This window comes from Schistocerca serialis, chromosome 1, assembly GCF_023864345.2.
Source record: "Schistocerca serialis cubense isolate TAMUIC-IGC-003099 chromosome 1, iqSchSeri2.2, whole genome shotgun sequence".
Taxonomy (NCBI): Eukaryota; Metazoa; Arthropoda; class Insecta; order Orthoptera; family Acrididae; genus Schistocerca; species Schistocerca serialis.
The window spans coordinates 950,701,604-950,715,273 of record NC_064638.1 but is presented as its reverse complement, the minus strand read 5'-3'; the positions used below and the strand labels follow the sequence as shown (position 1 = coordinate 950,715,273).

Here is a 13,670-nt window from a genome sequence, read left to right as displayed (position 1 = left end):
GAGGAAGTACAATACATACTGACGAAACTAAAATGAGCTCTAATATGGAAATTAAGCGTTTCCGGACACATGTCCACGTAACATCTTTTCTTTATTTGTGTGTGTGGAATGCTTCCTGAAAGTTTGGCCCTACCTTTTTGTAACACCCTGTATATCCAAGGTCTTGTATGTACTGACATTTGATAATGCTAGCGCCCTCCTCTACCAAAATGTTTCCACTTTACACTATACACAGGTGGTGAAAAAAATCTTACAATCACACATACTCATGATTACAAAGCACTCGTTGGCCGCCAACTGCCAGGTAGCTGAGCCCGCAGCAGCCAGGAGAGACCCACACATGCATCAGCAGCTGCACACCTGTCCCCAACATCCACATACAGGCATACTAAATGATCAGAGGTCGAAGACTGTCACCAAGCAGTCAACCAATCAATTTACATGGAGGAATAATCGTCCAGTGCAAACACCTGCCACATTGAATCTTCTCATGCAACACAAACATCCGTTTCTTTTGCCACTCACCCAGCCTACTGGTCGCTACAGACATCCAGAGAGTGCTGCCACCAGGGCTTGCCCCCACTGCCACAGGCAAGAGCCGGCAGGTAGCAGCAGGAACTGGGTGTTGTGTTGTCATTATCACCATCATTTCATCCCCATCGACACGCAAGTCGCCGAAGTGACGTCAAACTCGAAAGACCTGCGCCAGGCGAACGGTCTACCCGACGGGAGGCCCTAGCCTCATGGCGTTTCCATTTACAACAACATCGTCAGTGCCTCAAAATCGCAACGATTCCTTAACTGCATATATGATGTCTTACTTCTCAGTACAACGCGTTGGATTTGGTTGCTTTTGCGCTATCTTGGGAGTACTCACGGAACAGTTTTTAAGCCGGCCGGAGTGGCCGAGCGGTTCTAGGTGCCACAGTCTGGAACCGCGCGACCGCTACGGTCGCACGTTCGAATCCTGCTTCGGGCATGGATGTGTGTGATGTCCTTAGGTTAGTGAGGTTTAAGTAGTTCTAGGTTCTAGGGGACTGATGACCTCAGAAGTTAAGTACCATAGTGCTCAGAGCCATTTCAACTATTTGAACAGTTTTTAAATCTTGCCACCGTAGCTTACACGGTCCTAAAACTGTAGATATTTTCAACCCTTTCGAAAATAGATAATATTTTATATTGTTTTCTACAATATCTATAAGGACTCGATGGTAAGTGTTCATCGGAGGTGAGGGTATCATATGGAGTGCCCCAGGGAAGTGTGGTAGGTCCGCTGTTGTTTTCTGTCTACATAAATGATCTTTTGGATAAGGTGGATAGCAATGTGCGGCTGTTTGCTGATGATGCTGTGGTGTACGGGAAGGTGTCATCGTTGAGTGACTGTAGGAGGATACAAGATGACTTGGACAGGATTTGTGATTGGTGTAAAGAATGGCAGCTAACTCTAAATATGTAAATAAATGCAGATGAATAGGAAAAAGTATCCCGTAATGTTTGAATACTCCATTAGTAGTGTGGCGCTTGACACAGTCACGTCGATTAAATATTTGGGCGTAACATTACAGAGCGATATGAAGTGCGACAAACACGTAATGGCAGTTGTGGGGAAGGCGGATATCGTCTTCGGTTCATTGGTAGAATTTTGAGAATATGTGGTTCATCTGTAAAGGAGACCGCTTATAAAGCACTAATCGACCTATTCTTGAGTACTGCTAGAGCGTTTGGGATCCCTATTAGGTCGGATTGAGGGAGGACATAGAAACAATTCAGAGGCGGGCTGCTAGATTTGTTACTGGTAGATTTGATCATCACGCGAGTGTTACGGAAATGCTTCAGGAACTCGAGTAGGAGTCTCTGGAGGAAAGGAGGCGTTCTTTTCGTGAATCGCTACTGAGGAAATTTAGAGAACCAGTATTTGAGGTTGACTGCAGTACAATTTTACTGCCGCCAACTTATATTTCTTGGAAAGACCACAAAGATAAGATAAGAGAGATTAGGGCTCGTACAGAGGCATATAGGCAGTCATTTTTCCCTCGTTCTGTTTGGGAGTGGAACAGGGAGAGAAGATGCTAGTTGTGGTACGAGGTACCCTCCGCCACGCACCGTATGGTGGATTGTGGAGTGTGTATGTAGATGTAGACTAAATTTAAATTGTGTCTTGCACACTGTACAAATGTATTGATTTCGTTGTGTACACAGTTGTTTACGCCAATGACTATAGATACTCCTCCATAACCTTGAAAGCGACATTTATTCAGATGTAGTCCCTTTCAGCTTACAGATTTAATAAACTGATGTTCGAGTCCTAATGCAGATTGCTTATCGACGTGGGTAAACGAAGTAAGTGATTCGCATATTTTTTTCTCTGAAGGATTCTGAAAATCATATTTGACTCTTTTAACTTAGTGAAATACTTCAGTTAACCCACATTGTGGGTTGTGCTCTCATATCAATGGACACAGAAAGTTACGATCAAATGGTGACTAAAATCAGAGGAACAATAGAAGATATACATCCGGGCATCCGTCCTCATTAACGATTTCATTGTTGGTACAGATTTTCCACTCGTCCGTATTTGTCTTTGTCAGATATAAGGGATGAAAGTAGACGTACTTAGTGTTTGGACTCCAATCCGTTTGAAAAACACTCAGTCGAGGTGGATGCTTCTTTCAACTAGTTTGGAAATTTGTGGTAAGGTTCTATGGAACCAAACTGCTGAACTAGTCGGTCCCTAGGCACATTTTCTTTAGGAATTAACTTAATTTATTCTGGATACAGGAACTTCAAATAATTTGTTGCCGCTGTCAGAACATTATATTATGTGGCCCTACTATCACGAAGGTGTTTTGTAAAGTCTGGTAAGAAATCAACAGATTGTTAAGAAAGACCAGACTTCTCAAAGCAATATACCTCGTCTGCCTACGCTTAGTCAAGTAAATTTAATTTTTTTCGTCTCATCGGAAAGGTATTTTTGTCTCAATATCATTCCTTCCCATTAATCTATTTTTTTAAACGCTAAGCGAGTGGGAAGAAATTACAAGGAGCAACATTAGGGAAAATAGTCGACGAGAAATCAGTTCCAATCACATCTGATGCAGTTTCATGATTGTGGTTGATGCAGTGAGGTTGCAAGTTTTTATGGGTGTAAATGCATTTTATTGTCGCCTTAACTTGGTCATTTTGCAATGAGCTCCTGTCTCAGGCGATCCCACAATGAACGTAATAACTTTCAGATACAATATTTTTTTTCCCTAATAACCTTTTGAGATTACACCCGGGAATCCTAAGAAGCAGGAATGTGTTGCTGTTCCTGGCGACAACATATTCTTTTTCCTCTCCGATACTCTCTCAGAATTCTTTATTCATTACGTTTACTTTTGTCTTTGCTCCTGAATATGTTGGATTTACGTCTTAAGTAACCTTAAAGAGTCATTACAAAGCGTCCTGCAGGCACCACCTACAGATTGACAGAGTCTGCGCTGAAAAGTCTTTCAGCACATATTTCTGGTCGAATCTCAGAAAATGTGAGAACCATCTTGCACATAGTTTTTCCGTACACAACTCCTTCGGTTTATTTTTCTTTCTTCCATTGATATATAGTAAGCTTTTTCGATTATTTCCTGTGTGTCTTGCTCAGCTATCCGACTGACCCGAGTTTCCAGTTCCGTTCTTTCAAAATGCCTCTCAGCACTATGGGACTTAACATCTATGGTCATCAGTCCCCTAGAACTTAGAACTACTTAAACCTAACTAACCTAAGGACATCACACAAGTTCCGTTCTTGTGGAACATAAATAGTCCGAGAAATCAATGTGGAATCCTTATGAACGTATCCTACTCCGTTTTATTTTGCAGATTCTCAAAGGAAAACGAATAGTCTCGCTTTTATCTGTCTTCTACGCCATATGTCACACTGATCAGTTTCAAATTTCAACCTAACTGTTTGAAGCTTTCTAGAAGTGCTTTACAAAATAATCGCGAACATATTGACAAGGTTCAGCAAAATTTTCTGCTATTTCATATTAACAGATAAACATAGCTCACAAGCGTTTCAATTGCTATTCGTTTCACTCATGTCGCCGGCCGGAGTGACCGAGAGTTCTAGGCGCTTCAGTTTGGAACCGCGCGACCGCTACGGTCGCAGGTTCGAATGCTACTTCGGGAATGGATGTGTGTGATGTCCTTAGGTTAGTTAGGTTTAAGTAGTTCTAAGTTCTAGGGGACTGATGACCTCAGATGTTAAGGACTCGAACCTCCGCCGGGACCAGCCGTACAATCCATGACTGCAGCGCCTGAGACCGCTCGGATAATTCCGCGCGGCCGACCGCCAGTAAAATTGTCTATAAAACAGAGTTGCTTTGTTCTTCTGCTTTTATTCGAGCAGCAGAAGAATTTCATTTGCTCAAGGCATAATCCTTTCAGAAAACATGTTTATTGTTGAGCCAACATAATCACAAAAAATGCGCTTTCAAACAAAAATTACCTAAATAGATAGCTTCCTTAGCACCATTATTTTATCTTCTCTCCATCGTCTTTACCGCTACTGAGGGCTTTGTTTCTGATCGAGTTTCCACAGTATGTAACAATTTCTAGATTTGTTTACTGAAAAATAAGAAGCAATGTTGCTAGCGTCTTTGAGAAAAACTACGATCGAACTGTCATCCACAGCTGAGCAAGTGGATGACGCTCAGCTGTATGAGGCATACATGCAGATGAAATGGTTCACTTTTTACGTTATGGATCTATTGTGACCTTTATACTACAATCAGAAGTAATCAGTAGTTTTTGTTTCAGATTTGATCCTCTTCTTCAGTACTTTTGAAAATACTGGGACAAATTTTCTCCCACTTTCTAAACAAATTAGTTTTAATGTGGCGCTCATACGCTGTGCCTGAATATTTCTTTACGTTTCTTTAAAAAATTGCCAGACGCATTGTATATGTGTATGAACTATACTACTTTGGAAACTTTATGAGCTTTTTCTTCTTTCCACAGTGAGATTGAAGTCTTCATGTCAGCGGTTCGCTGGATAATGTTCGACTGGGAAAATCGAGAAAGTGAAGTAGTTGAAGTGATGCGGTGTATACGGTTTGGCCTGATTCCGCCGTGGCAGTTAGTTGATATCAGGCGAAATCCAAAGAATCCAGAGTTTATAGAAATAACATCCAATGCCGAAGTCCAGCAAATGGTGGAGAGCGGCTTAGAGTTAGTCTCAGTTTATTTTACTTTTAACGTTGTTGTGAACCTCGTCCACCTTCAGTAAGAATTTGTTGCAATGTTACTTTTTTTCATACGAATGAAACCACCAACAGAATATCCTTTTGGTATTATAATGTTATATAAACTTCTGAATCCAACGCACCTTTTTGTTGTACGTTATTATATACTTTTGTTGTGTCTGTTAGAGGTTTCACATACACAAACGATGTTTTAGATACGCAATCGTGAAGTACTGGTACGGAAATAATATTGATGAATTTAATCGCTGGTGTTCAAAGCTCGGCCTGGATGCACCATGTCCTCGGAACTGGATTGGAGATGATAAGGTAGGTAATTTACGAGAAAAAATTTCAGCATGTGGCGTAATGTAAACAGGTGTTGTCAGATGCCTCCGTTTACAGAACTATGCAACGTACCAAGAGTTTCTGCAAGACCTTGAACTGTACCGCCGCAACGCTCTGGAAGGACGTTCTGCAGAGACAGGGCATCCACCTGCAGCGAGAACTCCACGCCAGGAGGCGGCATCAGCACCTGCCAGTCGGCTAGATGGAGCAAACCAGGCAAAGGATTATGTAAGCTGACATCACAATCAATTCGCTTAATATGATGTAGCATGTAGCGTCATACGGCACAACTAACACATCATAATGTGTACAGACTTTTGTATTCGCTCAGTAGTATCCAGGATAAACGATTGTTTGGTACAAAAGAGGAAGCTACACGAGTTGAAAGTGACACCAGATCTGCTTTGAGTCACGTCAGCCATCATCGAAAACGACGAGAGCGGATAAAATTAGACTACGCTAGTCGCATATGGCCTAGTTTCGAGCGCTTCGCTTAGACAGCAAGGCTTTCGTTGATGTGTTACTAACTTATTAGAAACCGCCACTTGCTGAATACGAGAAGGAGCTGAGCAAAGTGGCGCAGTGAGCCGGCCTCTGTGGCCGAGCGTTTCTAGGCGCTTCAGTCCGGAACCGCTCGACTGCTACGGTCGCAGGTTCGAATCCTGCCTCGGGCATGGATGTGTGTGATGTCGTTAGGTTAGTTAGGTTTAAGTAGTTCTGAGTTCTAGGGGACTGATGACCTCAGATGTTAAGTCCCATAGTGCTCAGAGCCATTTGAACCATTTTAGATCAATTACTGATAAGATCTCCTCAGGTACCTTGAGCCATACTCTCTATACAGCTTCCCATGACTGCTGAAGGCTGCGTAGTGGTGCATTCTCACGGTGAACTAGATGGCTTAGATGGTTCCACAGATCTTCAGTTGGATGAAGATCATGAGAACTTGGTAGTTACGGAAGTACACGGTAGCCTTTATTTTCCTTTCCCAGCAGTCTTTGGAATGGACTCTTGTAGTAGTGTGGGAAGCACATTATGCTGCCGAAAGATAACATCCTCCTCAAACAAGGATCTGAACTAAATCAATATGTTGCTGACTTTGTTTCCATCTGTAATTTATCAGCGATACTGTTGATTGAACTCCGTGACTGATGATTAAATTATGAAAAGAAATAAAGCTACCAGCCACTTTTTATAGAATTCTATTGATGTCAATACGCGTTATACGCGTTTTTGTGTTTTCACGCATCTTCAGTTGGCGTAACTCATTCTTCATCATTACTGTGCATTTTCAACGCTACATTTGACTTTCACTTTCAATCTTGTAACTCATAGTTGTGCCATACAAAACGTGAAGCACCCAGAAGATGAGGCGGAAACTAAATGAAACTTCATGGGTTGAGAGCATATGTAATGTTGCTTCAGTGATCACAAAGTCGAGTAAAATTCACAGCTAACTTGGCAGTATGAGCCCACTCATAGGTACGACTTTGCACCGCATCTGACCTGGATGCATGCACTTATTCGGTTGATAAGTGTGTCATAAACCCATTGTATCCTCTCCTGAGGAAATTTGGCCCACAACTTTTGTAAATTGTCTTTGATATATTGGATACTGGCATTGGAATGGTCTCGACATCCGAAATGGTGCCACATATGTTCTGTTGGGGCCAGATCTGGGATCTTGCTGGGCGTCCCTCAATGTCACGCAGACATTTGATGGAGACTTGTGTCATCTGTGGATATGAGGACGCAGGGTGTCCGTGACATACTATTATGCCATCAGAGTCCCTCAGTCACTATCAGCCATGACCTAAAGTCATACTCAAAGACTCTCCACACTATGACGCCAGCAGTAACACCGCTATGCCTCTCCAAAACATTGGAAGAATAGGGTCTGTCCCTAGGTCAGGGACATACTCGCCGACGATTGTGGTCCAGGGTAGTGAAAACGACGATTTATCGCTGAACACAGTGCGATGCCATTCATCAGCAGTCCATGCGTCCTGGCCACAGCACCACTCTTAATGCAGCAGTTTGTATTGTGGTGCTAACGGCAGCCTACGCTTCGAGGGAATTCCCTCGTCTGGATATTGCTGGTCTCCGACCTATGGTGCAGAATGATAGAATATCGCAGGATGTCCATTACTTGTTCTCAAGTGAAACTGCAGTTGTGAAAGGCTTATGATGTGCTTGGTGCACAGCACGAAGATCCTCCCTTGTGGTGGTCAGACGTTGTCGACCAGAACCTTGACGACGAGTAATCCTGCCTACACGTTCTTTGCAGTCCAGCACTGGGCCACTGTCACATCCAAATGCCCCATAAATCTGATATTGTAAGATCCGATCAGATGGCCGAATGGAGATCCACAACGCAGCCACTTTTCAAACTCTGTCAAGTGCTGATAACGCTGCCCCAAACAAGTACGTGGCATTTCTTTGTCCTTCACAGGGGTCACGCAACATCTGGCGTTGTTCGGGCCTACCGGATCTGGTAACAACACTAAACATGAACAACACTAAAGCAATCGGGCGACAATCCTACCTGTTACAGAGAATTTCAGTTCTACCCATTTATATACCTATCAGTGGTGTATACGTTTACAAAGTTACATTCACATCTGGCCATGCCTTCCGGGTGTTTTACATTTTTTGTCAGGCAGTGTATGTATCACTTATATACCAATGACGCATAGCATTCGTTATATGACTGATGTATGAATTATGTCTGAAGAGCAGTACCTTACAAAGACTTGAATCGTAAATGTGTGAGCTATAATGGTAAAGGCCGTGTGATCTCTCAGATTATCGTTTCCACAATCATATTACACAACGACGACATTCTATGGCCTGTAAGCTCTCCTTATCTAGGCGTCAGTGACGTCTTAAAAGTGAAGTGAATGTGAAGTATATCAGTCAGTTTTGGTAACATCTTCTAATAAGAAGAAGTATACGTGATACATCAACCAATTTAGAGTTTGCGCAAACGACTTTGAGCATCAGATTATATATGGCAAATTCATACACATCTTTCAAAAGTGACAGGAAACTGCCATTCGCAATAACATTGATAACTGCATGGTGTGTGCAAATACTTCCAACATTAAGTTTATATTATGTTTTTATTAGTATATTATGCTGTAATGAAACTTTCACTTTTGCCTGTATACTTTCTGTCATTTCAGTGTGGTGTTATGCAATAATATGCACACAGAACAATACCTATGATTTAAAAAACAATTTTGCATGCTCGAAAGATGATTTAATCCAAATGCAATAATAATCTACGTATATAATAATAAATCTGTAATAATTTTAGGTACCAGCTTGGATAAATAATCTCTTATGGAAAGAAAGGGAGTAGGAGCTGACCGTGGTCTCTCTGAAATAATTATCATGACATTCGATTTATATGGTTTAGGTAGATTGTAGAAAACTTCAATCAGAATAGCCAAAACTGGATTTGATCCTTGCTCTTGCTGAATGCAAGCACAATAGATTAACCATTGTGTCAGCTAACTTTGTAGATTTATGTATGGTCTTTCCACATTAGTGGCATTATAGCTGTCGATCCACAGCTAGCCAGGTTGAATACCATATGTGGACGATACTGTTGTTTAAGGGAAAACGTCAACAAATCACCATCCACACACTAATATTTAAAGTTTCGTAAAAAATTAGTTACGTAAAATTGAACTATTCAAAATAAAAAACTAGGACAATTTCTTAAGATGATAATTATGAAAACTTTACTTAAAAGTGTATACATATTATAAGGTTTAGTGGCTGCAGGATGACAAAGCATGGAACACGGTGGTGAGGACATATTAGGCACCAAAGGTGCCAATGAGAGAGCTGAATCATCTTCTCCATGGCAGCAATGAGGAGGGCGGCAGATTTAGTACATGGAGTGGAATGCACTAATGCATCCAGATCAGCAGATGCTCAAGGGCATCTGCGAGGTCTTGGCAGCTAATATAGAAAGAACTGCGCCTTTCTGGGTAGCCATCCCAGCTGGTGGCAGTCATTGCTCATGTGGCCCCGACGCTCAGCCCTTCAGCTTGGCGCTTTCTGCAATGCCAGAGGGCTGAAAGGAGCTCTTATGTATGATTTTCATTTTGTTACAGCACCTTTTAGTGCTGTCAGAAGGACGTAATGTTCGTTTCTCGGTGAGGTCATATTGCCGAACTGGCGATTCAGACGTCTCTCGCGATTTATGTGTGGCAGTGGCGTCGGCTGCGTATCAGAATATTTGTCATACTGGCTGCCCTGACTGCTTGTCATTCCGGTTACAACACTGCACTCGAACCTGTCTTGGCTTGGCTCTGTGCTGGGTGGGGAAAACATTAAAAGAAATTTCGCCCAGTATATTTCCTGAATCACAACAATATACACTGCAAAACACAGTTAAAGAGCACTTTTTAGAAACTTGTAACTGTCTTCCATTGCAATGCAGACGTTTGACATTTTGCTCAAAGTTGCTTACTACCTTACTTTGTGATAATGCAAAAGCGTGGCGCACTGCGACGTCACGTTCTGGCACATGTGACTAAAAGGGCAGAGCTCAGACGTTCATGTGAGGTGTAAGGTGGGGGGACAGAGTACGCACTTCTGCACTGCAACTGGGTCGTTCTCTGCCATTGATCTCTCGCTTTGCTCCCCAGCCCTCGCTGACACTGCTCAGTGGGAAATGATCGATGATGGTTCAAAAATGGTTCAAATGGCTCTGAGCACTATGGGACTTAACATCTATGGTCATCAGTCCCCTAGAACTTAGAACTACTTAAACCTAACTAACCTAAGGACATCACACACATCCATGCCCGAGGCAGGATTCTAACCTGCGACCGTAGCGGTCACGCGGTTCCAGACTGTAGCGCCTAGAACCGCACGGCCACACCGGCCGGCCAATGATCGATGACATGCTCAGTAGAGCAGACTGGACACTTTATAGAAAGATAGCCCAGTTTGAACATAGTGCAAATGTCGAGGTATGGGTGGATGGTATTAAGAAAATGATCCACCGCACTGCTGAAGCATCCAGTCCTCAGTCCACGGAACAGCTGAAGAGGTAGCCTGTCCCTTGGTGGAGTGACGAATGCCCCTCTTCAATCAGGACTATGCTTGCAGCTCTGCATAGGTTCAAGTGACAGGCAGCTGCAGAAAATCTTGCAGCCTTTCGGGTGGTGAGGGCAAAATGTCGCCGCATTATTCGAGAGAGCAGGAAGAGGTCGTGGCAACAGTTCCTGCACACCATTAATCGTTCCACGAAGAATTCCGTTGTATGGGAGAATTTCAGGGGGAGGAGGGAGGTGCCCCATGGCTGCTGCAATGGGGATCTTAATATCTAGGCAACTCCTTAGTCACTTTCAACGTGGGTTCACGAGTTATCGCCCCACGATTGATAACCTGGTCCACCCGCAGGCGGCTATATAACAGGCTTTCCTGCGTCAGCATCACCTTCTATATGTATTACTTGACATCGAAAAGGCCTATAATACTACTTGGAGGCATATTATCCTCGAGCAGCTTCACGTATGGGGTTTTCGTGGATGTCTTCCCATTTTTATTTGGTCTTTTCTCTCGCCACGGTATTCTCTACACTGAGTGGGTGACGTCCTGTCTGATCGCTTTGAGCAGGAGAACTTTGTTCCTCAAAGTAGAGTTTTAATTGTAGCTGTATTTGCCATAGCTATTTATAGCATTACGTCGGTAGTGGAAAGCCCTGTCCAGTCTTTTTGTTTGTGGATGACTTCTCTGTGTTTTGCTCTTCTTCAAGCCTTGCAACGATATGCGTTAGTTGCAACTAACTCTTCGGCGTTTGGATGAATGAACGCAGAAGAGTGGTTTTAAGTTCTCGACCAGGAAGTCAGCGTGTGCTCTTTTTAGCCCTTCTCGTTACATTTTAAACTTTCCTGAGTTGCAGACGAGAGACACTCCACTTAATGTGTAAATAAATAAATAGAGTTGGGTCCCTCCACGCCCGCACCAACGTGGTGACCAAACCAAAAGTTTTACTGTCACCTCCGTAAACATGTTAGTTATCTAGTAAGTGGATCACAGGATGCTGCGCTGTGATGTTGTCCGTGCGTCTGGGTAAGACTACGCATTAACACGGTCCATCAGGTGATAGATAGTGGACGAAACGCGAGTGAGTGTAGCGATTTGAAGAGCAGAGGGAAAAAAGTGCCATGGCTCGTGCCGTGGGAAAAAAACCTCTGCGACAGTGGGATGGGTAGTAAGAGCAGTAGTGGCTTACTAGCTGCGATAGCTCATGCAAGGTTGGATTTGTTAGTGTAGGTATCATGCATCGTTACCGTGACAAGCGATGGTGATGTGTCCCAGTTGCTGCAGCTGCTACATTCCTGGAACAATCAAGATCGTTATACAGTAGTTGGAGATCGGCCATAGATCATCTCACTGTGTGGGAGATGTGTGGAGCTTGTTTGCATGCAGTGTACGGTACGGCTTCCCTGTGTGGTGCCATTTATTCGGCAGTGTATTTCAGCTGGATATCCAGTAATGGCGTCTGATTAACAGGGGCTCACCTGTGCCGTTATGTTTGCGTATGCTAGGCCATAGATGTTATGTCCTTACAAGTATGTCTTTTGGTCTTTTATGTTTCCATCTATGGTTGTGGTCGTAGTTCCCCAGATTCAGAATAAACGGGTTCTGCGAATGTCTGGAGTTTCTGTATAGTCTTGTGGTGAGTTTGTGGATTACCTCCGTGGGAGTCTCAAGTCGGTATTCCCGGTGAAGGTCCACGATGCGTGTGTATCGTGGAGCAATGCTTATGATTTTGAGTACTTTGTTTTGTATGAGCTGCAGACGGCTCAGGCGTGTAGGCGCAGCGTATCCCCAGACAGGAGCTGCGTACGTCATCAGGGGTCGGATAAGTGTCATGTACATGGACCTCGACACCCTTCTGTTCAGTGTGCTACGCCTGTTGAGCATAGGATAGAGCTGTTTGAGCCTCGCGCTAGCTCGGTTGGTCATGTGTTGTATGTGGTCCCCCCAGAGTAGTTTCCGCTCCAGCCAGACACCGAGGTATTTGACTTTCTCGCGGAAACGTATTGGACGTGCATGTAGAGTTATTGGTCTGCAGTAGCGGTGTTTGCGCAGTTGCTTCGGTCTTCTAGTGAACAGAACGGCTTCGCACTTGTCGACGTTTACTCTAACACGCCATTTCTCCAACCAAGGCTCGGCCACTGTGAGTGCAGTCTGTAGGCGTGACGTAATGTTTGATGGTTTCCAATCTTGCGCAAGGATGGCTGTGTCATCCGCGTAGATTGCCATCATTGTGTTGTGTGTGGTTGGGAGATCGTTTATGTAGAGGTTAAACATTAGGGGCCCTAGGATGCTTCCCTGGGGTACTCCCGCAAGTATACCGTGTCGTGTTGATTGTTTTCCCTGCACGTCAGTGTTGAAACTCCTGTCTGTGAGGTATGAGTGTATTAGACGCAGCAGCCCGTCGGGGAATCCCGCGTCGCTGAGTTTGCGGATGAGGCCGTTGTGCCATAGACGGTCGAAAGCCTTTTCGATGTCCAGGAACACTGCCCCTGTAGCTTTGTTTATGTTGAAGCCATGTGTTATATGTTCAACGACCCGTAGGAGTTGTTGTGTTGTGGAGTGGTGATTCCTGAAGCCGAATTGCTCCGGTCTCAGGATGTAATTTGTTATTCAGTGCCTAGTGATGCGTTTGAGTATCACCTTCTCAACAATCTTACTGGGCGAGCTCAGAAGGCTGATGGGTCGGTAATTTTGTGGGAGGCTGTGGTCTTTCCCCGGCTTCCTGAACATTAGGACTTTGGCCGTCTTCCAAAAGGCGGGGAAGTGTTGGTGTTTTAGTATGGCATTCGTTATATGTGTTAGGTACTCAGTTGCTTTATCCGTGAACTCCTGGAGGACACGGTTTTGAATGCCATCATGACCAGGGGCTTTCCTAGCAGCAGAATGCATTATAGCCCAGGAGACTTCGGCTGTGCTAGCACGTCGAATGTCATCGCGCGATGGTTGGGCTAGAATGCGTGTAACCTCTTGGTCAGTAGCAAGTGTGAACACTGGTTCTGATGGTACCAGGTTCGGTGTGAATGACGCTGCGAGTGTTCG

General features: G+C 43.9%; 1 protein-coding gene across 1 annotated transcript in view; it reads left to right on the top strand.

Annotated features, from left to right (window-relative positions):
• LOC126450820 (uncharacterized) overlaps window positions 1-13,670 on the top strand; it is a 194,513-nt gene that overhangs the window by 110,380 nt on the left and 70,463 nt on the right. The window contains exons 10-12 of the mRNA XM_050091029.1: window positions 4,996-5,205; window positions 5,435-5,546; window positions 5,622-5,792. Of these exons, the coding sequence (XP_049946986.1) occupies window positions 4,996-5,205; window positions 5,435-5,546; window positions 5,622-5,792 (493 nt within the window). The remainder of the gene's footprint in view (window positions 1-4,995; window positions 5,206-5,434; window positions 5,547-5,621; window positions 5,793-13,670) is intronic.